The sequence below is a fragment of the Mus musculus genome, chromosome 9 (genome assembly GCF_000001635.26).
Source record: "Mus musculus strain C57BL/6J chromosome 9, GRCm38.p6 C57BL/6J".
Lineage (NCBI taxonomy): Eukaryota > Metazoa > Chordata > Mammalia > Rodentia > Muridae > Mus > Mus musculus.
This window is the reverse complement of record NC_000075.6, coordinates 51,213,690-51,241,597: the sequence shown is the minus strand read 5'-3', so window position 1 is coordinate 51,241,597 and position 27,908 is coordinate 51,213,690. Positions and strand designations below refer to the sequence as shown.

At 42.8% G+C, this 27,908-nt stretch overlaps 1 protein-coding gene across 1 annotated transcript; it reads right to left on the bottom strand.

Moving 5' to 3' along the window:
- Positions 1 to 1,518: 1,518 nt before the first annotated feature.
- Positions 1,519 to 27,908, bottom strand: Pou2af1 (POU domain, class 2, associating factor 1). The gene is made up of 5 exons (NM_011136.2): positions 27,797 to 27,908; positions 9,236 to 9,366; positions 8,708 to 8,750; positions 8,355 to 8,620; positions 1,519 to 3,532 (listed from the first exon to the last, which is right to left on the bottom strand). The coding sequence occupies exons 1-5, from the start codon at positions 27,810 to 27,812 to the stop codon at positions 3,218 to 3,220; spliced, it is 771 nt and encodes a 256-aa protein (NP_035266.1). The 5' UTR covers positions 27,813 to 27,908; the 3' UTR covers positions 1,519 to 3,217.

Sequence of the window (27,908 nt, the reverse complement as noted above, 5' to 3'; positions counted from 1 at the left end):
GGAACATGTGGGCAGTATCATGTGTCTGTGTTTCACTGAGAAAGATGCCAGAGCAATCTATTTACAAGCATCCACATCAGTGTTTAGGAACAGCTGACGGAGAACCTCCCAAATTAACCCCAGCTCAACAGGGATTCGCTGAGATCCTCAGATTAAGTAAACAATGTTTTGTTTTGTTTCCTTTTGTTTTGTTTTGTTTTATTTTTTAAAGTTAGCCAGGTTTTCTGGTGTCAAAAATCTCATGTTTGGTAACAGAGGTTGAGGAGATGACTCTGTCAGCCAGCACTTCCTGTGCAAGGCTGAGAACCCCAGCCCCCTCAGAAAAGCCAAGCTAAGCCTCATGCAGCTATAATCCTAGCACTGAAGAGGCAGAGGTAAGAGGATGGCTGAGACTTTCTGGCCAGCAACTCTGGCTGAACCTGTGAAGTCCAGCTTCCCTGAGAAACTGTCACATAATAATAAAGTGGCAAGAAATTAAGGAAGACACTGAGGAAGACAGTTGGCATTGACCTTTGGCCTTCACAGGCACCTGAGCATACCTACACATGAAGGGAGGAAGGGAGGGAGGGAGGGAGGGAGGGAGGGAGAGAGAGAGAGAGAGAGAGAGAGAGAGAGAGAACTTAACTTCAAAATCCCACTTAAAGGCCAGTGCAGCCCGATATTCAGAAGAATTGGGATGGCTCTGCTGTGACTTTGATTCTTCTCCATGGTCCACTTTGTCTGACCACACCCTTGTCTGCTCCTGGTTCCTTTTACACTAAGGTGCATAGCTTCAGATGAGAATCCTGTAAAATACCAGTACTTCTCTCTTCCCATCAAATCCCTTCTGTTCTATGCCTTTCCCCCTCTTAAATTGTGCGTAAATGTGTAGAAATAATGATGCTGATTGTCCAAGTGATTCTGGTATGTGGAAATAATTATACAGCAGAATAACGTGGATGATTTACAAAAATGACTCCATAAAGATGGACAATGAAGGCAGTAAACTCAGAAAATAATTAAATGAATAAATATAATTGCACTTTTTTTTTTCCAAAATCACCCCTCAGAAAGAATTACTTGCTGCAAGGATGGAGTCTGGGTGGTCACCCCTCAGAAAGAATTACTTGCTGCAAGGATGGAGTCTGGGTGGGGGACATGACTGCCTTCTCAGGTCTCTCTTTGTGTCACATGTCCAGGGTCCTGACTGACAGCTTCACCAAGGCCTGTGGTAGAAGCCCAGACACCAAGCATCGAGAGAAGTCGCTCATGTAGCATAGATAACAGGAAGAGCAGTAGGCCAGCAAGATTTCCTCCCACCCTCTAAGCCCCCACTGCCCTGGAGAGTAAACCCGCCAACCAATACATATTCCACTGTGAAAATTGCCCAACAGACACAGTGGGGACAGCTTTCCCCTCCTAGAGCAACAGATCAGTTTGCAAGCTCAGCCCTACTGAAAGCTTCTTCCTCTAAAGACGCTCTACTGAGAGGTGAGAGGAATTAATAGACGAGAAATAAAACACTTCGGCACAGGAAAGTCATCTAACCAATCTTTATTGAAAATGTTGCAAATGAGGCTCTGGAGGAAATCTGTTTGGATGCCTGCAGCCAAGACGTGAGGTCTCAAGATAAGAAGCGAAAAAGATGCCAATTCAATCCCAGCAACCGCTCACACTACTTTCTTTGCTGTTTTGTTTGTTTTCCCAGTGTTAACTCCTCTGTGATTGCCTCAAACTCCCAAGTAGCTGGGAAATCTTAAATAGTGTTTTTAAGTGCAACAAGGTCTTAATTAAATAGGCTGAGGCTTCCCTCTCCCTTTCTTGTTCATGGTAACCACCAACAGAAGTGTAAACCTACCATTCAGATCTAGCATTTAATCTAAATATTAAAGAGGAATAACAAATTCAAGCTAAGTATACCAGGACTTCAGGTAGATAATGAGATGTCTGAATCAAAATAAACACAAAGCAGAGAAAGAAAGAAGAAGAAGAAGAAAAAAAAAACAGGTAGCTCTAAGTTTTCATTGGAAGCAGAAAGAAAGAGGGTGGGATATCAAAGAAACTGTCATTTCTAGAAGATCTATTGGTTCTACATGGATTCTACAGACTAAAACTTGTGTATGTGTAATGATGGTATCATTAGTAAACAATGGGCCAGTTCCCAAAGACACATCCACTTCAGGAGCAAAGCACTAGGAGACAGCAAAACACTCAACAGCAAGTGTTATGCTTCTCCAGCAAAAACTGCAATAAAACTGATAAAACTGAAAATGAAGGCCAGTGGGCCTGCTGACCAGGACTTCAGGACCCCAGAGACAGCCGGTGAGTGGGCGCAAGAATCCATAGCAACGCGTCAGGATGGCCCTGGGTGAGTCACAACAGGAATTAAAAGCCCACGTGGAAGGACTAAGTGCAAGCCTCCTCAATGATCGGCTTCACCTGTTTCTTTTCCTGTTGCTATGGCAATATGCTGACAGAAGTATTTTAAGTGCTGGCATCATGTTAGCGGGCCTGCAGAGAGGCAGAAATAAGCAGACTCGTCATTTATCCTCCATACCATATCCAGCTTTCCTCCTAATCGCTGACAAGAACAGCTAAACCACATTAAAGTGGTATTTTTTTTCAGAGCTGTTAGATCACTCCTTCCCCTGCCCCTCCTCACTCCCTCTCTAACCACAGACACACATGTGTGTCCTGCTGCTCCTCAGCCCCGTCTCCCATCACTCACTCACTGTCCCTACCCACCCTGATGGTCCTGTCCCATCCCCCTGTAACCAGACCAGAAACATCCACTTAGATAGTATATCTGGCCAAGGCTGAGAACAGCACACAAAACAAAACTGGGGCGCAGAACGTATCATAGAGTAGATCTATAAAGCTACTGCTACCAGGAAACAGGGGGCACCTGAAAGAAGGTTGCTTCCCCAATGATGTGCCACCAAAGGAAAACCCTGAGCTGCAGACTTGGTGACATTCCGTATAAAGCGTTGTTCATAATATCACTATCATTTGCCGCTCCAGAGGAAGAAAACTGGAAGGAGAAATAAGAAATAAGCAAGATGGCAGTGGGGGAAGGAAGGAAGCGAGGGAAGGAAGAAGGGAGAAAAGAAGGGATACAATTTAGCTTTAGGAAGAAAGGAAGCCTGTGAAATAGCTACTTCAAACAGAAGTCTGGGCTCTATTGAACACTTTTAAAATCTCAGCTATGGGTGAAACATCTGTTAGATGCAAGCCAGCCCTAAAAGCCCTCCACGGAGAGGGTGTGGTTGAGCTCGTACGTGTTGCTTTCCTCTTCCTCCAGAAGCAGCTTGTCAATGGTCAGGGAGCTGATGGCCCTTCTGGGGTCATCCATGTCCTGAAGGACTGGCTCTGGGATAGAGATGGGGAGCTGGACAAACTGGGGCCCAGACAGGGTTGGGGCAGGAGGTTGATACTGCAGGCTGGAGGTGGGCAGTGTGGAAAGGGGCTGAGGCCACGGGAAATAAGTGAGGGGCGCCTGGTGCTCGGGACCCTCCAGCTGGGGCCCCACCGCGGGTGTAGCAGTGCTTCTTGGCTGTGATGAAAAACATAGGAGCAATGGTTAGCAGAACTGGGGTGCCCACCTGCCTCCTTGCCCCCATCATGATCTATTATACCCCACCTTCCCTTACTGGTGTTACACTTAATGGGGCTCCACCTCCTCCTGCTCAGTCTCCTAGAAGAGAAAGCTTGACACGTTTCAGCTGTGTTCCCCCCCTCTTCTAACGGTATGCTTCTGCTACTTCCCAACTTGGAAGCTTCACTTTTTCATGAAAGAGGGTACAGAAAATAATGATGTCATACCCCTGAAAAACTAAAGGCCTTATAGGTTTCACTGAATATAAAATATATTCTAATTGCAAAAAAACAAAAAAAATGAAAGAAAAAACCCTTAAATTATGCAAAATATATTCTTGATATATAATGAGCCTGTCTCATAGCCTTGTAGCTGTTTCTTGAAGATGACTACTATCAAGCCCAGACAGAAAGGTGACACAGACCCCTGTGGTGGTTTGAATAGGTATGGTCCCGCAGACTCATGTGTTTGAATGTTAGGCCCATAGGGTATGGCAGTATTGGGAAATGTGTCCTTGTTGTAGTATATATGGTTTTATTGGAGGAAGTGTGCAACTATGGGGGTAGACTTTGAGGTCTCCTTATGCTCAAACTATACCCAGTGGGATACACAGTCCCCTTCTGTAGAACTTTTCAGCTCCTTCTCTAGACATCTGCCTACATGCCACCATGCTTCCCACCAAGATGATAATGGACTGAGCCTCTGAACCTGTATGCCATCCACAATTAAATGTTTTCCTTTATAAGAGTTTGCCATGCTCGTGGTATCTCTTCACAGCAGTGAAATCCTAACTAAGACAGAAGTTGTTACCACGGACTGAGGTATTGCTCTGCTAGACCTGGCCATGTTTTTGTTTGGAAGATTGTGGATTCTTGGACTTTAGATTAGAAAAGCAGTTAAATGCTTTAATGGGGACTTAATGGGCCATACTAGTAAGAACATGAAGAACAGTGGAGCTGAGGAGAAGAATTTTAATATTTTGCCTAGAATTCTTCTTGTGATATTTTGGCGAGGAACGTGGCTGCTCATTGTCCTTGTCTGAAGAGTCTGCCTGAGGCTAAAGTGAAGCTTGTTAGATTAATTGCACTGGAAAAGGAAATCTCAAAACAGTATAGTATAGACTCTGTGTGGTTCACTCTTATGAAGAGTGCTTTGATGGAAAGGAGCAAGCTAAGCGAGAAAAAATACAAAATGTATGGGTCAAGGAGAAAGGGGGCACCAGGAAGTGGAATGGAGCTAAATCCTCTGTTGATAGAAATAAACAGATTCAAGATGTTAAATGGAACTGAGGGAGTGCTGACCTCAGGGCAGGATCCCACATAGCTAAGCGTCCATCTTGTGAAAAGAAATTAAAGAACAGTTTAGGTCCAGGTGTGATGATGGCTCATGCCTTTAATCCTGGAACTCACGAGACAGAGATGTGCACATCTCTGAGTTCTACAGCACAAGTTCCATGACAGCCAAGTTTAGGCAGTAAAGGAAATCATTACTGGAAACAGAAAACTGACAAAGATGTAATTGAACAAGGGTCTCAGGTTCCAACCCCAGCAAGTAGCAGAACTTGGCATCTGTAGTTCTGGCTTTAGAGTTAAGAATAGATAAAAGAGGTTATGGAATCTCCATCTGAGACTAAGAAAAGTTGCTAAGGCCAGGTGTGTGGCAGGGGTGTCCCTGCATGGAAGCCTAGAAAGACCATGTGTGAAGCTATTAAGGTGAAGCCTGTTCTGCCTTGGAGACCCCAAGATATTAGAGACACAAGAGCTGTGGGAAACCTGCTGAGGAAAACTGCTAACAGGAAATGCAACCATCCCAAGATAAAGACGTGTGTTGCACTCAACAAAGCTGAAAGGAATTGGAGATCTGAAGAGTGCTTTGATGTCAGACACGGAGATGCAGAGTTTGGAGTTTTCCCAGTTATTTTTTGGTCTTACTTTGTTTGGTCCAGTATTTCTTTACTATGCTCCCTTTTGCAATATTAGTATATATTCTGTGTCATTATATGTTGGAAGTATGTGATCTGGGTTTTTTTAGTCATCTTTTAGTTATAAAAGGGATTATAGTTAAGAGATTGCATGAATCTCAGAAGACATTTCAAACTGAACTTTTAGAAATTGTTGAGGCTATGATAGATTATGGGGAATTTTAGTTATACTAAGTGCATTTTGTATTATAGCTAAAAACCTATGGGGGCTAAAGAGTGGAATATGGAGATTTAAATAGGTATGACACCCATAGACTCATATGTTTGAATGCTTGGCACACAGGGTATGCACTAGTAGGAGGCGTGGCCTTGCTGGAGTAAGTATGACCTTGTTGGAGAAACTGTGTCACTGTGGGGGTGGGCTTTGAGGTCTCCTATGCTCAAGTTATAGCCAGTATGGTTCACAGTCTCCTTCTGCTACCTATGAATCAAAATGTAGAAACTCTTGGCTCCTTCAGTATCATATCTACCTGCATACTGACATACTTCATACCATGACGATAATGAACAAAACCTCTGAAACCAGCCCCAATTAAATGTTTTCTTTTATAAGAGTTGCCATGCTCATGGTGTCTATTCACGGCAACGAGACACTAATTAAAACAATTCCCAAGCAGCTTTGACGTCCTTAGGTCCCCATGGGTTAATATAACTCACTCAGCTCTTGCCTTTCTAGTACTGACCAATCCAGGAAGCCTAGCATTCCTGTAGCATGGGAGCACTGTTTTATCTGCAACTGTGGCCTCATCCAGCTATTGTCTGGTACCTGACCCTGCTCTCCCCTTTTCTCTGAGCTGCTCCCTGTGGCAGGGGGCTCTTCTCTCAAGTACTCTACAAACCATACATCACATTCAACTATCAGCTACTCGAACAAACCTCAAGCCAGCGAGGCAGGGCCTATGTTCTTATCTTTCCACAGCAAGCTAATGGATAAGGAAGTTCTCTGCATGGGCAGAAGAAAGACATTTCCAAACCCCACTTTCCATCCCCATCCTCCCCTGTCATCTCCTCAGCTGCCACTGCATCTTAAGAATAAGCCGCTAGAGTCATTTAGCGATTAGTCATTAGAATTTTCATCAGCCTCCAGGAGAGTTTGTCACAATATGAATCCCGATCCTAGAGGTTTGGAGTAGGGCCTGGGATTCTGCAAGTCCAGTCAGATCTCTGAGGATGCTAACCTAGCTGATATGGGGATTACAGTTTGAGAAGCAAGGCTTCCTGAAGTTTCTCTATTTGAACAATGGAGCTGGGGGCTCCCAACATGCAGGCTAGTGTAACAGCATAAATGGTTTCTTCTCTTTCGGGGTGAGCCCCTGCTCCCCAGCCTGGATTCCTGAAAGCAGACAGGACCTGGTAGAACCTTACTATCATTATTTTTAAAATCCACGTTTGACTTTTGACTCTTCTACCTATACAGGTCAACGGCAATGGCTGGTTCCTTGCCAAGGGATAGAATTGCAGGTCTTATCTCTGCTGCTCAGAAGTGCTGAGCCAGTAGCTTTGGTGAGTTAATTTACAAAAGGACAAAACAAATCATTTCTTAATAAATACAGTTTGTTTGATACCCAGAACCTGTCTGAGTGGAAGGTGCAGATGATAGAAGGGGATAAATAATGAACAGAATCTTCAATAGTGAGAAGGCTGTGAACCACCACATCCTCCACCCCAGGTCCCCCACTATGGAAATGAGTTGCCTAGGGAAGCTGTTCAATTAACTCCTTCCTACTCACTGGCATCAAGACCCACCCCCCAAGTCACCTTGTTGGGTATCCAGGTGGGTATGACAGGGGAGGCTTTGCCAGGAAAGTGCTTTGAAGCAGAGAACTAGAGTGACACTGGACCTTGACGGTAAACAGAGGGGACATGGGGATCTCAGGCAAGGGTTCTGAGACAACTAGGGAGGTTCCAGCTGTACTGCCCAGAGCTCCAGAGTGGCACTGGTCATCACTGCTTCCTAGGCCTCTCCTCACAAGCATTTCAGGGATTCCCATTCTTTTGGAGACAAAGCCACCCAGCATATAAAACTATAACTCCTTTCCTCTACTCGTCAAGGATGAGAGGGCCTCCCAGCCTACCTGACACGTGAAGGTAGTCATTTGTTGACACTGCTGGCAGACTATGGCCATGAGGCTAATAACTAACATTTAAGGAGTGCTGTCTCTGTGCTAAACACAGTCCTATATGTATTAGCTCATCTGATCCCAATAGCAAACATCTTGTTAGTCTCTCCCATCTTATAGATGAGGACTCTGGGTTCAGAGAGGTCAAAGTACTAAGCACAGGGCTATTAAGAAAGAGAGAAAGAGTGATAAATACAGGTAACTTGATGTTACAGCAAGAAATGAAAAAAAAAGACCCCAAAGTAGTTCCCTTGATGACTAGTATTAACTTTTGCTCAGCCTGGAAGTATTATAGTAGTTCCCATTGCTAAGTGTACAACTACTCCCTAGGTTATCTGAACTGACAAAAACCCAGACCCTACACAGATTTCACCTAATACTTCATCTACTAAAAACTTCACTCACTGAGACCCACTGCTTCCAGAGTAGCTGGGAAGGTTTGGGCTAGAAGCAACAGATCTTCCCAACCCACAGAAGTAAAGGATGTGACAACTCAAGCATACAGTGTCTTTGTGGAGAATAAATAGTTTCAGTTAATAGGAATAGGAACAAGTCACCCTGGAGGATGCAGTGAACTTAATTGACCCAGTAACCATGGAAATCAATAGACAAGAAAACCAAATCTTCTCAGAGGGTGTATCAGCATTGGTGGATAGATCTCTACTTTTGTGTGACATACCGTGACATTAGTGATGAGTGGTGGAGAAGCATAGGTCAACACCGAGGAGGGTCCCACCACTGTGTAGCTGGGGCACACAGGCTGCACGTACATGTCAGTGGAGTAGGGGCAGCTGACAGCTTCATGGGACACATACTCCGTGTAGGGTGTCCATGGAGCCAATGGCTGAAGAGTGGCCGGGGCAGGTTGGGAGAGCCAGCCAGCACATAATGTTCCCTCCTCTGTCACTGTGGAAGCAGAAACCTCCATGTCAAGGCAGGAAGGACCTGTGGGAAAAAGGAAATAACAGAAGTGCAGGCTCCCCCCAGAAGGGAGGTCCCCAAAGACACCAAACTATGTAGGAGAGCTCTTACCCACAGTGCTGTAGGTGGCCAGGGGCTGGTGGGGCAGTACCACCTAGAATGGGGACAAGAAGACCAGGATGGGTGTTTATCTATCTGCAGCAAGCCCTCTCAGGGACTCTCTGGGTCCCAGGATAGGAGAATCATGAGGAAAGAACCTGCCATCCCACACCCCAGTCATCGACACCTGCATTTTTGAGGGATTTGTATTTCAATTTAGCAAGAAGGCTGTACGTTGGAGAAACTTTATGAACTCCCAACTCACACTAGGATGTGTACAATTGGCTCCCTGAAGCCTCACCAATAGATTTTTTCCTTATGGATAAAAGCAAGAAGCTCCTCTATTCCCCTGACCACCCAACAAACCACCAGCTTATTGGATCCAATTCCACCTTCTCCATGTAATCCTCCGCCTTCATGCCCCACAGACGGTGCATGAGTCAGAGAAGGACACTCTTGCCTTATCCCTCTGACCACCCTGCCAAGTCCACCTGCACACACACACACACTGCAGTCACACAGCCCACAGTAGCTCCTCACCGCGGTCGGTGGCCCAGCTGCCCCAACGCTGGTATGGCCACGCTTTCTTCTCAGTAGCTCCTTCACTGGCTCCTTGACTCGAACACCCTGGTATGGCCTTGGTGGGGCAGGAGCTTGCTCTGGAGCTGTGGCTATGAAGGGGAATGTCACTTGAACTTGTGGCCCTTCTCAGATACCCCCAACCACAAAATGCCCACTTCCTCTACTGTCTAACTAAGTTGTACTTGAACTTGAATCTCTGTGAGACCTCCTAGAGTATTTCTCCCAAGACTCCTTCTGTCCCCAACCATTCCGTGGCCCTACTAAATTCAAATAATTAAGCCCTCTCTCCTATGTCTAAAAGTGACAGGGCTTCCCAAAGGTACCAGAAACTCATTTTTCTGAAGCTATATAAACTGGATCTAGCAAGAAGGCCTCGTTACACTCCTATGCATACCCTTGCGTGAATCACCTCTCTACCTTTCTTGCTATTCCTTATAGTCATAATTCTGATCTGGGGGCAACTTCTCTGACCACTGTAAGCAATGGAATTCCTACATCTACCTCTCCAACACACCTAGATCTGACTAGCTTTCACATAAGTGGCAGTAAGGGATGCTAATCAGCCCAAGAACTCTCAAGCCAGGTATAACTGTATTCCAATCCCCTCTCAGTCACAATCTAGCTATGGCATCCTATGAAGTCCTCAAATTACTTTGAGCCTCACAATCTCTAGTTTCTTATCAGATGGGTATTGATGCAATTTGTTTTCTTGTCTCCTTGTTTTGTTGGTGCTATGGATAAAGCCCAGAGCGTCAGACATGCTAGACAAGTTTCTACAACTGAGCTACACCCTCTGCCCCACAAATTCAATAAATCTATAGCCTGCTAGGTAATGATTAGTTATCCTTGGTGAGGTGAATTTAAAATGATTTCTAGATTATAAACCTCTCAAGATATGGTGTTGTTTCTGCCCCCTGGAGTGGCAGACCGTGTCTAGTCTCTCTGTAAGCTTAGTCATGGCAGTTCATTAACTGATCAAGTGAATAGTGCTTTCAAATGTCCTTCCTTTTGTCTTTTCTCACTTCTCCTGGATCTTTAGGGTTAATGAACTAAGGGGGGAAAAACTTGGCTTCCAGGTCCTTGGTTATCTTCAGTACATGAGACAAACATCCACCTCTGACTCATGCGTCCTAGAACTGGAGTATCCACCTTGTGGAGGCTGGGACAATGTTTCCTTTCCCTTTTTTCAAAAAAATCCAAGAAATCATCAATTAAATCCAAGTCAGGACATAGGGCTTGTCATTGCCTGGGAGATCAGAGACAACCTACCCTCTCAGATGGAAAGGCCCATGGCAGGTAGGCTAAGATCAAGGTCATCCAAGATCAAGAAACAATGGTCTCTGGGACTCACACAAGGAGCCCATTATCCTCCACTGATAAGAGCCCAAGGACGCACGCTTTGTATCAAAGGCCAGGAAGCCAGGGTATCTGTTCAACCCGGATCCACAGGCCTGCCTTGACTGAACTTTGTTCAGTAAACACCCAGCTGATACTGATAACAACAGTGCCCCAGTCTGCACAAGACCTCTTGCAGGATCCCTGGGCTCTCAGCACCAGCATGGTCTGGTCTTGAAAGCTGGAAGGCAAAGAAGCCTTGCATGGCCAGCAAGTGGAGGGAGAATGAACCCCAGAGGCAGACAGTGAGAGTCAAGACCAAGCACCTCAGCCTAGGGTTCCATAGATGCTATGGTCTCTTCCCTGACCGTGGAACAGAACCAACTAGAAACCGATACAAAATACAGATACCCGGGGTCTTGTTCTCATGGAGTATAATTTGGAGGAGCCACTTAAGCCAAGGAGTCTGTCTGTATAAAAGTACTTGCAGTGTTTCTGAAGATGACTGGGGTTAGAGCTCTGATACTTCATCCCCAACCTAACACTAGAACCACTCTATAGCATTCCAGCAGGAGATGGTCCTCATGTTAGTAGTCACTGTCATAAAAGGGAATCTCTCTCCCATACTCATTCTTCCAGAATGTTTCTGGACACGTGGATGTGGTCCCTACTCACATGGATTGTAAGTATTCCAGAGAACATAAGCAATAAAATCCCCACCAATGAGATGAATACAACAAATGAGAGGTTTGGACTGGCATAAGAGTGTATATAAGAAAAAGCCAGCATAGTAACTGTGCCCTGAGACCATCTTCATCTTTGCTCAAAGCATCAATAACAACAGACATAAGAGCCAGAAATACCCACTTTCAAAAATGACCTATCACCTATTAGTAGAAAATTCCCAGATTTATATACTGACTCTAGACTTCGTTTTCCTTATCTTGAAACAGAGGCAGGTTTAAATTTCTCAGTGGCATGTTTCTAGCCCCTAATCATCCTTCTGAACGTGTCAACCCTGCACAAGAGCTGTTTGCATGACTTGTCTATGTGTGCAAGAATGATATCTGGCGCTGCCCACAGACCCAATGTGTATAGACTGGCATGAGAGACAGTAAGATCATCTCTGTCTCCACTTCATTCTAGTACAGCTGCGAAACTCCCACAGCTCTGTATCCATTGCCATCTGACAGGGAGCCTTGTAACTGACTCTACCTGAGCAGGCAAGAGTGAGGATGCTTTTGACCATGTCTCTTCAAAGTGCTGACAAAATATCTGAATCCAAAGCCCCGAGACATCTCCCTCAGAAGCTCAATAGAAAAGAGTATTTGCAAGTTGACAACTTGTTGTTGGGATCTTTCACACTAATCTATGGAAAGCAAGAGTCAGCAAACACCATGACCTCAACTGTGACCTGCACCAACACTATGGAAATTTGGAAGAAGAAAACTAGTCCAAAGCCACGATTACCTTGGATTTGGGCTGCTGAATCCTTGAACTGATCTAAGTTTCCAATGACTGCACTAAAGCATTATGCAACTTTTAAAACAAGATATCAAAATAATTTAAGATAGCAATTTTAAATGGTATATGAAGGAAATAAAATAGAAAGTTGAAATAATACTCTACTGGCAAAGAAGAAAGTCTAACTAGAGAATTTAATAACTCCCTAGTCAAACTGCAGGTCTGGACGGCATCCTGGCAAAGGCTGGAAACTTTCTGACATTCCTTTTGTTAGTCTGAGGACCCTTGTAGCTTCTGTAGGCTTGAAGAATCCATCACAATGGAAAATCAGTCTACCTGAACATGAACCTCTGGGAATCTTTGGACAGGTGTTCACCTTGCTGCTTTTCTTTACTTTTGGACATCAGTTGCCAGTGGTATTCAAGGACAAAAAGCTTTTAAGAAGCCTAGTTGATAGCAAAACCCATACATTTGGTCACAGAGAGAGCTACCCCTTTTCCAAATGAGCAATGAATGGTCTAGAGTTAAAACAGTCAGCAGAGGGCATTTCAGTTCGCCCACCACACACCCAGATATGCTGTACATCACAGGAAAAAGAGGCCAGAGGCTGCCACCCACCTGAAGGCACACAGTGCAACAGGTTGAAGCCAATAGGTCACACATTCCACAGCCCCTGTATGCACATTGGCATCTATGCTTACTGTCCACCAACCTGAGAGATACAGGCGTCTACTGAGTGAAATAAGCATGGTACTCTGGGTTCCTCAATAAAGTACAATAAAATCTCACGAAGGAGTTATGCAGAACCACAATACCTGTTTATTTAGCAACCCCATGTAAACCACAGCACACATGCTACTCAGCTACAGAGCCAGTAGCCAGCCCCAAGCATCTGTAACTTGTCTTTCAGTTTAGCTTTAAATGAGCCTATGTCCAATAGGTGTTTTCTGAGAGAAGACCCTTGCCTCAGCCATTGTTCTCTTGAGATTTCCCATAGGTCATTGGGCCAATCAACAGACAGGACAACAATTAAGAGCTCTGCCAAAAATAAAATAAAATAAAATAAAATAAAATAAAACCCTTCGTAATATATAGTTAAGCATGGATTTGCATCACCAGGGAATGAAAGAACAAGAGAACTCACATCTATAGGAGCCCTTCCATCCCAACTCAACAGATGGCTCAAGCTTCCATTCACAACTAGTAGAGCCTCACAGCTTAGCCACATGGGCTACTTTGAAAAGTAATCACCTAGATGTGAAGGTCACATGACATGCTACCATGTAAGACACCCTCTGAATCACTCCAGATTACCGCTGTGGGATATTTCCTTTCACTGCTGGTGTTCAATATTATCAAAAAGAAAATAGAACTCATTAAGGAGGAAGACCACTAATACTCTCTTTACTTGTAGCAAAACCAAAACAAATAGTCAAACAATAGGACGTCCCAAGCCTGGGGCTAACAAACTTGTCCTAGCTCTACTGAAAACAAAGTCTGAAAAGTTGCTGACACTTTAATGTGAAGAATCGTGTTTGTGTTGCTGACCTGAGATGGCTGAGATCTTCTGGGAAACATGAGTTTAGGGAGGCCACAGGCTTGTTCACATTCTTTATGAAAACGCTACTGCAGGTGTTCTTCTTAGGGTGAAGCTCTCAGTCAGAGTTTTCACATTTATTCATTTATGGACAATGGCTGATTTTTTTTCAAACAGGAAGACTTTATTCTTTGGCCAGAAGGACTTGATACTACAGAAAGACTTTCCCACTCAGTTTCTTCTTCTTCTTCTTCTTCTTCTTCTTCTTCTTCTTCTTCTTCTTCTTCTTCTTCTTCTTCTTCTTCTTCTTCTTCTCTTCCTCCTCCTCCTCCTCCTCCTCCTCCTCCTTCTTCTTCTTCTTCTCCTCATCCTCCTTCTCCTTCTCTTCCTCCTCCTCCTCCTCCTCCTCCTCCCCCCTCCTCCCCCTCCTCCTCCTCCTAATGTAAAAAAGATCCTAGGTATATGTGAATGTGTTCTTTCTATCACTAATGCTTGAACCAGGAGACACCCCAGAAGGGAAAAATAAACGTGCCATCTATACATTCTAGCAAGCTAGATAACACTCAAGGCAGAGAAGAAGCAGAGATGTGAAAGGGGCAAGGGAAGGGAGCACAGCCTCACAAAAGCTGCTCCGAAGATCTGAGAGAAAATGGACTGCACTTGGATTATAGGATGATACCGTATGTAAGGCTGCTAGAGTGGCAGAGAGAAAACAGCGAGGTCCTAGTGACTGACCTGAGAGGTCTCTATTAAGAGGTCCCAAAATGGTGGTTGAAGCTGGCTTAGTCAGACAAAAGGAAACCACTGGCAATTTTCTTTCCTCTCCCCAAGACTTCCAAAAAAGCATGTTGCTCCCTCAACAGTCCTTCAGTGTTCAAAATCAGCCACAGGTGAGGCCACTGGGAAAATCTCAAGGAGGGCTAGAGTCACAAAGAAAGTCCTCAAACTTGGACATGGTAAGAGGGCCCCTAGAAACAAGACGGGCAGTGGTGAGTAGCATGAGCCAGTTTTGATGCTGACTGGGGGTGACTGCAGTTTTAGAATCCCAAGCCTCAGATCAAAGTTATTTGAGCATGATGCTGTCTCATGAAAACCATGGAGATCAGAGAATCAACAGCCAGGGTCATGCCTATGCCTCTCAAGAAAGCTCATTTATACATGGCTCATCCTGACTTACCCAACTTCTGCCTATGGTGTTTCTTTGTGGAAGCCTTGAATTATAGCTGTCCTTCACCAGGGCCTCAAGCAAAGTTAGCCACGGGCTGGTGGTGTGGGAACTTTCTGTGTGGCAATGTTCCTTAACACACAAACCCCACTGCCCAAGATTCCTTTCCCAACTGCACTAGGCATACCACTTGTCCACTCTCTTTCCAATCTACTGAGGACTAGCAGGTACAGGAAGTTGCTGCAGATACCTCTTCTGTATGCACACCAATTTAATGTTGAATTATTGAGTGGTAACAGCCCATGTGTTTCCAAAACATAATTGTAACTCCCAGAAACTCAGAAATCCTCACCTACATTTTCATTAAGTTCTGTGGTTGTGGTTCTCAGAGCCTCTGACATAAAGGATATTGAGGGGGGGGGCTGCACTATAACCTCTGAAACAGACAAAGAATCTAGTCTACTCTCCATCCCTTCTTTTAGTGATGAAGAAGGTGATGCTTAAAAGATATTTAGTGAACTTTCCAAGGAACAGTAGTGATGTCATTGACCAAATTTAGGACCTCTGACTCCAACACAGCCCATTTTTGCTTCACCACATACCTTCTTCTTGCCTCTATATGTCTCATTTTTTCTCTATGTGGCCTTAAAGGTCCTTGGGCCAATCCTAACCATCCTTCCTTCAGTTGGAGTACTGGCTTGGACTATGTGATCCTCTTGATGGCCAATTCTCCAAAAAAGAAAATGGTGGTTTTGAGGTCAGAGAGTCTTCCACAAAAAATTTGCCAAAAGTCTACTCACATGAGGAGTGACAAGAACCGAGAGACTCGATTCCTGGCAAGGTTTTATTTTGGGTATTTTTCTACTGAAATGAGAGCAGATGAGTCCACCTGAGAAGCCAGCTGCATCTGCTTGCCTTTTATAGAAACTAGGGTCACCAGAGCAGAAAAGGTTCCCATCTCAAATACACCACATCTCCAATTCAGGGTCAAGACCAAGAAACATCTAGTAGACCATTTATCTAGCAAATACTTGTTGAACAGATCAGACTAGATCTCTGTCATTGGCGACTTTCAGTCCACTCAGGTGTCATATGCAGACTTTAATGAAATCATCACACAAGCAAATGAATTGTAATGACGCTGTAGCTGCTTCAGACCTGAAGAGTTTTGACTTCCGCCTCTACCTGACTTATTAATGCTTGAAAAAGCAGCAAGCTGTCTCTAGAGATATATAAAGAGGAGAGAGGTTAGAAGCAAGGCAGATGGTCTCTCTCCAATGTAGAGAATGACCTGGGGTCAGTGGCTCAGGCCATACCATGAGTATGAAAGTATCAGTCTCTGCCAAGATACTCAAAGTGACAGACCCTCTGTGACTCCTCAGGAAGTTTCACCAACTGCTCTCTGCCCTTGGCTGATCAGCTTATCAGAAGAACAGCCCCAAGGAGTCATTATAAGATGAACATCGTCTAGATTCAGAATCTCTAATCATCTCAAGTATTAATGTCTTTTAATTCTTTTCTTGTATGTGCATGTCTGTGAAGGACACAGGGAGTAAGTGTGTGTGTGTGTGTGTGTGTGTGTGTGTGTGTGTGTGTATACATGTCAACCTACATGCTGTCTACCTTAGTTGTTTTGTTTTCTTCTTGAGGTAGGGTCTCTCACTGGCCTAGAACGTACTGATTCAGCTAGGCTGACAAGCCAGAGGATCACCAGGGATCTGTCTTGTTTCAACCTTCCTAGGACTAAGATTATATGCACACGATACCATGCCAAACTCAGTACTCATCCTAGCACGGCAAGCGCTTTACCGATGGAGCTCTATCCATTCAGTATCTCCTTCTGATACTCAAATTTGCAGTGATGTTTGAGTCAGTGTAGAGTTAGCCTTGATGAACTCATAGCCCACCTCCATCTAGGGTGGACCTATTTCAATTGAAAGTGGAATGAAAATCCAGTACCCTTCAAGATCCCTTCGCACTGATATATAGGTGTGGTGTGGTGTGGTGCAGGGTTAGGATCAGGCAGACCTAGTTTGGAAAGCTTGCTACATTGCTTAACACCTGTGTTACCCTCAACAAGTAACTTACTAGTGGAAGCCTCAGTTTCTCTACTTGTAAAATGAGAATAATATTGTCTGTCTCAAGGAGCTATTATAAAGATTGTGTATTACCTAACACATGTGGCATACAATAGGTACCAAGTAAAAGTCACTATAGCTCAGCACATCTTGTTACATACTGAGACTAAATATCTGGACATATCCAGGACTCTGCGACCTACAAAGTCTGTCTCCCTTTGTCTTTATTATGATCCTGAAAGTCACCTTCAAGTCCATGGGCCTAAAGTCCCCAAGGAAAACCTAAATAGGTTTTAGTCAGCCATGACCAGGGATTGACCAAAGACCTCACTTAAAGACAGCAACCCTGAACAGGAAACCAAAGCCTTGGCTTTTGTAAAACTTGTATGAGCAGAGCATAGTTCTATCTTCAGAAGCCACCAGATAAATGGGGGTTTATGGTATATTTAAGGAATTTTTAAAAGTTGCACCTAAGAGTAAATACCTTGAAAACTTTTGAGTGCTAGCAGTTAGGTAGGAGACAGAGTACAACGGCTTATCCTTGTCCTGATCTCTGCTGTTAACCAGCCCTTAAGGAATCTGTAGGTGTCTCTAAAAAGACATGGACATAGCCACAGCTGAGGCTGGGTTGTAGATATCAATGAGTCGGGATGAAGTAAATATGTGGCTATATACACAATGGAATACAATTCTAGAATGTAGTGTTTGGGGGCTGTAGGTGTTGTGTCACCTGTTAGAGCAAGGTAGACTCCTGGCTCACACACTGGAAACCTCAGCTTCACAGAGAGCAGCAGCCTCAAGGTGGGGGTTAAACGGCCTTGAGAACTATGAGCATCTGTCCCACATTACACTTAACCATCCATTGCAAACCTAACTTCTCCAGGAAAGCAACTCCACAAGGAGGGATGGAGCATAGGAATGGAATACATCTTTCTTTACTAAACAAAGACCTGAATCTAGAACTATTGGCTCTATCTGATATAGGTCAGGAAGAAACTGTTGTTAGGCAGCTTGAAGATGCAGAAGGATACTCAGTTTCTAGACTTAAGCAACTCATTGTTTAGACTTTCAAGGCTAAAGACAGTCTTACAAAAGAAATATTTTTTCCTGGGATTCTTGGATTAGGACTACTCTCTTCAAGGATTTTTAAAAGCAGCAGGGGTTGTATTTAAGGGTCGGATCCAACTACCCAAGCCTCAAGGCTTATGACTAGCATAGGGTTTTGGTCCACATGTAAAGTTAGTCCTGATGACTGACTCATGAAGAAAAACATAACTTGTAGACAAGATGAGCTTTTGGGACAATTCTCAGGTTTACTAACCAGTGGCTCTCAGGATATGGGAGACTACCTCATGAGGGACATTAGAAGAGTGGTTATTAGAATATCAAGTCTGATAAATATGTCACTGAGTCATATTTTAGGAAATTGCCTACTCCCTAATTCACAAGAAACTCACATGACTGAAGACATAACTTTCACAGCTGCAACACTTCATGAAAATCGAGACAGTGCTTCACAGAGACTCACTCTGTAAGCCAAGAACCTGTGACTAGCTAGCTACCAGGGCTCTTAGCCAAAGAAGTGAAGGGCTGGTTAGAACCCTAGACACAATTATGATGCCAGCAAGTGCCTACAGAGGCAAGAAAATCGGGACATTAACAAACAAACCAAGCTCTAAGATTCTAAGCATCCTTATCCCAGAGATCCTTCATCTTGATTGATGTTGGACTCCTGCAAGAGAATTGATTTGAAGAGAGTGGTGGATCTTAACCAGTGGGTTGCAACCCCTTTATAGTCACATATCAGCTATCCTACATATCAGATATTTACATTACAATTCATAACAGTATCAAAATAACAATTCTGAAGTAGAGCAATGAAATAATTTTATGGCTTGGAATCACCACAACATGAGGAATTGTATTTAAGGGTTATAGCATTAGGAAGGTATAGAAGGAATTACAACATTTATGTGCATCAGCCTAGACATCCTTGGATTTCTATTCAAATGCTCAGATGCCAGTATATTTCCCAGAATCTAAGCAATGAACTTGATTATCACCATGTGTCCTTCATATCCTACAAATGTTCCATGCCATCATCACTGGTCCTATCTTCCCCTTTGCTGAAGACATTTTATTCCATTGCTTCATTACTATAGGAGTTCCAACACTAGACTGGACGCCTGTATGAGTACACACAAGCACAGCATAATGAAAAGATGGGTTGACTGTCTTTCTACACTCTTCTCTCCTGAGCTGACAAAGCTTTCATCAACTTGCAATTTTCTACTCTTTTTCTCATTCTTTTCTTTTCAGCTCCTCAACATTTGTCATTACTTTATTATTTATATTTATTATCATGTCTATATTATTATTTCCCCTCCCAGTTAAAGCTTGATTCTAATAGATTAAAAGGTAATTGAGCTTTCCTGAAGGGTGGGAGACTCCTTTTGGGCACTAGCACCTAGTCTGAAAATGATTCTGGCTTATAATTCTTTAGCTGCCAGCTTTTCCCAGAAAGTAGTACTAATGAAACCATTACTAAGAACCTGAGGCAACACATTGGTGTTTCGGTTTTCAGTATCATTAGTGCTATTTCTTGACTATTTTAAGTATTGTTCTCCTCGCACCCAATTTATAAATACCTTGGTCCAAATTTGTGAATTAAAAACAAACACAAGTTTGCCAGTCACAAGCCTCATACTACCTGATGAAGGTAGTCAGGAAGTCATGAACAAGTGGGTCTCAAACATATCACCTTAGCCATCAGCATTAACCCTGATCCCAGGTCTCATTCTTAATTACATGGCCATGTATATGCACCCTACCACTTCACTATGAATGACTCACAAATTGTAATCTATAATTAACCTGCATAGCCTCTGTCCTCAATGAGAGAATACAATAATAGTAACAAGAACTTATTGGGTGTTTACTTACTGTCAAGCATGGTCATAAACACCCACCACAACCCATGAAGGAAGAACCACATCCTTGGTGTATGCAGAAAGAGCAGGGACTTACCAGCATCACAAACAGTAAAATATAGATAGGTCTAGGTCTCAAATTCATATCTGCTTGACCCTGGCACTGGCACTGGCCTTCAAACTCCTCAAAGCAAACTAAGAGCAGCAATATCCCTTTGTGGCTCTAAATAAAAACCCTACTCATTATAGATTTCTCTCCAGTAAGTAAACACATCACAAACGCATTCTGAGGGTCTGTTATATTTCATCTCACAGTTGGCCTTTATCTAACATGGAAAGCCTTGCCTTTCACCATGTACATCTGGCAGGAGACCGAGCAGCTTGGCAAGTTGGTATTTTGGGTCTGCTTTAGATGAATTTTATCTTATAGGTAAGTTACTAATATAACATTTAAGCTACAGTTTTCTCATCAATGAGGAGGTTCTTGTAACAGGACCCAGATCATGGTTAATGTAGAGATTATGAGAAGTAGATTAAATAGTACAAAGTACAGCAAAGACTGGCTGTTGTCACATCTTCTCCTTTGTAGCTGGAGTGGCCTTAATATGTCAGAAGAGGTTGTCTGTTAGAAGAAGGTACAGTTATTAAAGATAGACAGATAGATAGATAGATAGATAGATCTTTTTCCTTGTTATTATTTCAAAATTTGATGATCATTGATGCAGTGGGTCAAGTTACAGTGACAATCAGGAAATTTTGAGAACAAATATCATATGACAAAGACATAAGAATGAAAGACAAAAATGAACCCAAATATTGTTGGCAGTACAGAGACCATAGGATTCTGGGAAGGCTACTACGGACTTCTTCTATGTAGTAAAACGTACAGTCCACAATCTTACTTAAACTTACGTTATGTCACATTTCTATATTAGCAACCAAATATCCCCCAAGGTGGCCCCCAAAATGATTTCATGTTCTGAGCGGCACCAAGTGTACATACCCCACAACTGCCATTTAAAACTATCAGAAGAATGGAACACTTTCTGTTAATACTAGTACAAAGAGTCAATATTTTCATAATTAAGTTCTAGACCCTATCTCCACTCTGTAAGTTGCTTGGGGAGTCATTATCCTACTAATAAAGAGTTAAGACTAAAAAAAAAAAAAAAAAAGAGTCAAGATTCAGCTATCAGCACTAGTAAATCACCCAGGAAGAAGACAAAGAGGTTCGCTCATAGTTCTTTAATTTCTAGAAGTTACCCTATTGGATGGGAAATACAGAGTAAACAAGTATATGCAAGCAAGGCATAAATGAAAAGATGATTGAAACCTGCTCCTATTTCTACCTCTCTTGCCTCTCTTTTCTATCTCAACATTTCCCAGGCCTAGAAAGCTTAAACAATCTTTATTCTCATGTCCTTTTCTAATTCAAGTTGCATTGAAAATTGGATGTTACCTCCTGCTAAGCACAGTAGTTAACAAGTACCATAACCCACAAAGAAAAACTACATCTCGATGTATACTTAATTCCTGTTCCTGGGCAACTTAATTAGAAGCTCTGAGGTGGGATCAAGTTATTGATATTCCTTAAATCTCGTCCCAGACATCTCAGTATTTAGCCAATGTTGAAAAGAACACTCTGGATAGATACAAGACTCCTTTCTATTAACTTACAAATCCTTGTTTATATATATAAACAAGGATATGTATGTATGTATATATATATATATATACATATATATGTGTGTGTGTGTGTGTGTGTGTGTACATATATATGTGTGTATATATATATATATATGAAAACTCAGCAAGTAGAGATTGAGTTCAATCTATCTAATCTTAGCTAGGAAAAGACTAGTCCCATAGTGGTTTGGTAGTGGCTGAAAAGTCCCAAGCCTCTTTAGCTGTAGACTGGGAAGTATAATCACAAATGCAGGGATAATGTGTCTGTTCACAGCCTCACACAGCCTCACACAACCAAGGTACTGGGGAGAAGTGCTTTCATTCAAGGCAGTCCCACTCTGACCAAGAGGTTCTTCCTAAAACTGAGAAAACTAGGGGAGTTACTAAGGATGCTCTAGCGGGAAAGTTATACTAATAACTTTTATAATCAATTACCCACCTTGGTTTGGAGAGCAAGAAAAATTATCCAGCACCTTCATTTCATTGGGAACTAAGCTACTGTCGGGAAGCCAGGGGGAGGGGACCTGATACACCTACTTTGTACTGGGAAAGCTAAAAAGCAAACATTTAAGAACTTCTTAATAAATACAACATCCAGACGTTTAGTGAACAAGTGTCGACAACTTTAATTCTTTATTCTTCATAGAAGAACAGATTTGCATATCTGAACCGAAGGACCATTTTCAACACTTTTGAGTTGGTAAATATTGAGAATTAGGAATACATATTTGACATCTCTAGTAAATATAGGAAGACAAGGAAAATGTCCACCATGAATACCATTTGCTCTTTTACCAATTAAACTTCACTTTTGTGTTGTGGAACAGTGTTCTCTGGGCAATAACACAGCCCGGCAGTGGTGGTGCACGCCTTTAATCCCAGCACTTGGGAGGCAGAGGCAGGCAGATTTCTGAGTTCGAGGCCAGCCTGGTCTACAGAGTGAGTTCCAGGACAGCCAGGGCTACACAGAGAAACCCTGTCTCGAAAAACAAAAAACAAAAACAAACAGACAAAAAAAAAAAAAGGGGGGGGACCACTCTGGGCAATCACACAGCTGATCCCATTTTAATCAGAGCATCTGTGATTGTCCATGTGACCCCTACAAGACTGAGCCTGTTCACATTCTATCATAGAAGGAGAGGACAGGAAAGGCCATTACATCCTCACCTAACTCCTGACCCCTCCCCTCCAGCTGTATGTAATTCTTTCCCAATGAGAATTCATCGCAGGAGGTGCTTGGCGGAGCTTATAAGAAGTAAAGGATTAACTAAAGGGGCCTCCAATGCTCAGATTTAGGGAGGTCATTACTCTTGCTAGGGTAGAAGTTGTTAGTGATAGAGATTTGGGGGTGACCCATGCTCCTTTCAATGAATCAAATGAACTCATAATATCTGCAACCTTGTGTAGAACTGTGTATCTGGTTCTTTCATTGGCTTGCTAGACATTTGTTCTTGTCTTCCCAGGTAAAGAGACTGCCAGAGCCTGAGAGACACGTATCTTCCCCAGGCTACCCCCATTTCACCTGCACGAGGAACCTGTGACTCTCTACAGCTCTCCTTTGGACTCCACTTACTGTTAGCATTACAAACCAATGACTCCTCATAAACTCCGTAAGGAAGGTCTTTACTAAGCTAATTGAGCAAAGGCTGTATCATAGAATAGAAAAGTTAGAGGTTTCCACAATAGTTTAAATTACTTCCTGTTATAAATATAACTGAGTTTATGCATGAGATTTCAAGGTTTCAAAAGTTACATGTATAGCCCTGAGTCTTTTTAACTACCCTTAAAATTATATTTCCTAGCTAGTGGAACCTTAGGTTAAATCCTAAAGGTAGACTTCACTATTTGTGAGAATTGTGAGTTCCCAATTTATCTGTTAACCCTTTGATATGCTCCAGTTGTCTGACAAAGGCACATGGGCATAATGGTTTGGTAATAACTAGTTCCTGTTCTTAAAGGGCCCCTAACTTAATACAGTTAAAACATAACATGGCCAACTCCAGGGGACATGAGACAGTCAATGCAAAGAAAAATTAGTTAACCTCACCTCTCACTATCACACAGATCTTCCCCTAATACAAGAAGCAATGATTAAAATCTCATCTTCATGTTCACAACACTTCCCAACAAGAGATATTGAATTTATTTTACATTATTCCATCGTTTCTAAGAAAGATTTTTAATTAGATTCATGTCATTAACAAATCGTTGAATTAACTATCTGCGTGCTTTATCTAACATTGATGCTAACACTATACAAGTCCAAAGAAACCCAGAGAAATGAATGTCTCAAGTATCAACCAGGCATCTAAGTCTAGAAGTGAACAAACTTCTATAAAGGGCAAGATAGGACCATACAAGTAACATTACAGATGCAGAGCTCTGCTGCTATAGCAAAAACGGCCCTGTAAAATATGCAAGTCAATAAACATAGCTGTGTTCCAATAAAACTTAAATTGCAAAAATAGACAATAAGCCTGATTTGGCTCATAGGCCATATAAGCACGCCTATGTTGTAGACCTTTGAAAATGTTGTTAGATTCTATCACCCAAGAATTTTTGGACTGGAAGTGTTTAAAGTATAGGAAACAATGTGCAGGAAGGACATTGGCATAGCCTAATGGGACATTGACTGATCACTCTGACTTGCTTATTGGGGACTTGAGTTTCACTTCAGCTACATTCATTTTTTTTTCCTAAGTTCAACCTTTCAAAAAACAATTACATCTAGATAAAATAATCTCCATTTTTGAAACCTTAATAAGAGTTTAAAATATGACCTTGAACTGAAAAAAATACATGTTTTTCACACAAGTAATATTGGTCAATTCCATTTGAGGATGTATGATTCGAATTTAGAAGTTAGTGTTTCACATGTAAGCAGGTTAGTGCTTTGCTGGACTCAGACTCTAGAACAAAGACTAAGTGTGTGCTGGGACCGCACAGTGTGATTTTACATCATTTTCTTGTTTGGGGCTTCTTTGTTTTGTTTTGTTTTTGTTTGTTTTTTGTCGCTTTAAGCAAACCTACAGCTCTAAAAAGTTGTTAGACAGCTGGCATGTTAACTCATGTGAAATTTAATTGTTGCAGTGTTCTCTCTATCTTAAAATTTTAATGGAAACCATGGTAAGAATTGTGTCTACATCAGTTTAGCAAAGGAAGGGGCATGTGGGTGGGGACAGAGGAAGACAAAGCATGATGACACATATGTAGGAAGATGCCATGATGAAACACATGACTTTGGTTTTTTTGTTTGTTTGGTTGGTTGGTTTTTTGTTTTTTTGTTTTTCGAGACAGGGTTTCTCTGTGTAGCCCTGGCTGTCCTGGAACTCACTTTGTATACCAGGCTGGCCTTGAACTCAGAAATCCGCCTGCCTCTGCCTCCCAAGTGCTGGGATTAAAGGCGTGTGCCACCACGCCCCAACACGTGACTTTGTATATGAGCCTATCTTTCTAATTAGCAGAGAAAGAGCAAACTTTTTGGAGACTGCTTGCATACAGAATATAGTGGACTATAACCAACGGTTAACATAAAACCCAAGCTGGCGTCCCAGTACGTCAGACAATACTGGCCAGAGGCAGTTACATTCCTTACTTAGATTGTCACAGACACTTTGAGAGGCACACGTTCAAATCTCCACATTAAGAGTGAAGAAGAGATGACATTACTCAGCTGCAGAGCCAATTGTCACATGCAACCCTGTGCACACTAGTTCTCATCTACATGAGACAGAGACGTCTCTCATGTAAGAGGCCAAATCTTTTAAATTCAGACTCCATTCTAGAGACCTAAAGTTTGAACTCAGGTAAACTAACAGGCTGGTACCTAGCATTCGTTTCCAAGTTGCCCCCCAGCAAAACCAGAGCCTAGCTCCAGTCTCCAGGCTAATCCCCAAGAAGACCAGCATCTCCAGGTTATTCCCCTGCAACAAACCTGCACCCCCAGATAACAAGCCTGCCATCTGCCTAACGACCACCAATGCAGCGGAAAGCAGAAGTTAAGTTTATGATATGACTCCCAGCACCAGCCAATTATGTTGAAGGTCACAATAGCTTTCCAATTCGATGCTTACTATAAAGCCTTGCCCCACGATGATGGTGTACAGGGAGATGGGTTGATTAGGTTAGCTCGAATAAAGACTCTGCTGTGAGTTGCATCAGATGGGCTCCTATCTTGGGATAGGAGATGAAGGGGGATCAAACACTTCCTTGGCACTACAAATGCAGAACCTAAGGAGAAAGTCTGAAGATGGACCAACATCTTTATCTGGCTGACAGTGGAGAGGACCTCATAGCCAGGGCTGGGACCTCCAGGTTTCCACATCTCAATGTGAACAGTTCTGAGCTTTGTCACACTGTTCTCCCATCTTAACCAAAGCCTGTGTTCCCCCATGAGTCCACTAACAGGAGTCAGAGGCCAAGCAGGCAGGAGGCAACAGGGGCAATATGATTGTTTTCTTAACTCTCTCCAACGCCCTGGGTACAGTCATTTTAGCTCAAGCCTGAAGGGCGTTTTCTGAAAAAAAGAAAGTGCCTTTTCAGCACTCCCAGTGTCTGATTTCAAACCCTGCCCTCCCCGCCTGCGCTGGCACTGCCTAGACTTCACTCACTTCCCACAAGTCTTAGTCAGCCATATGACCAGGGTAAAGGGATAGGTCTGTTGCACAAGGCCTGCTCTTGTTTTCCTTCAAGCCCCCAAAAGACAGTTTAAGAGAGTTTATGAGCAAGAAGCAAGACCTCTAACAACTCTCCAAAAGAAAATCTGTTCATCCCTTAAGAGGCACTGGAGGAGAGAAAATGGATTATGTAACAATGAGATGCTATGGGGGCTTTTTCATACAGGCAAACAGCCCATACCTCAGGGCTAACACCAGGGCAGAGCACCCGGCAGAATTCTGGCCGCCCCGTCAACTTATTAAGAGCAGTTATACATGGTGGGATTACTTTTCACTCCATTCTAAATATGCAAACTCTAAGAGTTTAAAAACTAAAAGCAGCTCACACAAAACTCAAGTGATTTCACTTGAAGCAAGAGGGCATATTGGCACTTTGAAGGACATTAAAATCCATGTTCCTACAATCTCATAGTATTTACAATGGTGTTGGCTGCCACTCCGCTTCCAGAAAGATAAGGTTTTGCTCTGGTCACCTTTTTGGATGAGTTCTAAGCTACCCAAACTAGAATCTGTGGTCAGAAATCTCAAGTCCAAATCAAAGTTCATTTATTTTTATTTAAACAAAAAAGTCTTGCCCATATCAACAATGGGGTTAGTAAACTGAGGCACGTTGGGATTGCTTCTCTGAGTCACAGATGAAAAGAGTCAATTTCAAAGAATTTGGGAATAGGTGGGTGATAAGGGGACTATGTCACACTCTAATCAATGGAACACTATTGTCAGATTACTTTTTATAAGTAAAACCACGATTTCTTTTTCTTCTAATCTGGATTATCACATAAATTTGATTGAGGAATGCTATGCCTAAACCAATAAAAGATGTTTTATGGAATTAAACATCTTACAAAGAAAGATAGGGAAATTATAGCTCTTTGCTTGAGGAAGTACAGTCCTGAGCCTTAATAAGGTTCCCCTTTTGCAAGACTCTTGAGTTGACTTTATTTGCCTCGTGAAAGGAATGTTGTAAAGAATGTCTATATAGCCTCCGTTATCGATAACACAAGATTTTTTTCAATCCACAGAATGGAAAATACAGTTCATGGTTTGTTCCATTCAAGTCCAGGGATTAAAAATCAAGGTCAAAGATAAACAGTTTTTTTTTTGCAGTGGAACACAAAACCAACCATTGCCACAGAATAAGGAAGAAAGTGAAAAGAGGAGAGAGAGAGAGAGAGAGAGAGAGAGAGAGAGAGAGAGGTTTCATAAGACTGAGTTTCCACCCCATCCCTACACATCTACAGGAGGGAACCAACTCTGGCAGAATTCAGCTAGAAGTGGGCCAACAAAACTCAATAACAACCTGCAGAACTGGGGTCCATGAAAGGAAAGGTCCTCACGTGAAGAACGGCTCCTAACCCATATCATATGTGGTTTCCGTCTCATGAATCATAATCTGCCCTTCTGTCACCTCAGTGATTCATGCACAGAATCGGAGATGCAATGAGCTGTCCCCACCTTGGGACACTGGTTCATTCCCCCAGGTTGGAAAATGAGCATCATCTCCAACAGGCTCCATCTCACCCACCTCAGCCCTCCATGCCCCCGAGGCCCTGACGAGACTGGGTGCTCCCATCACCAACAGTAGCTCTCTATTCCTGGACCCTGCCTCTGCTTACTTGGCTCTGACAGCCACAAGCAAAGCACTTACATTTTTGCCAGAGCATGGCTTGTGACAGGATGTTGCCTTTTCTCTTTGAAGCAGACAGTTTGGCTTCTTTAATGTGACTGGGCGTGCTTTCCTCCCGTGGAACCACCGTTTA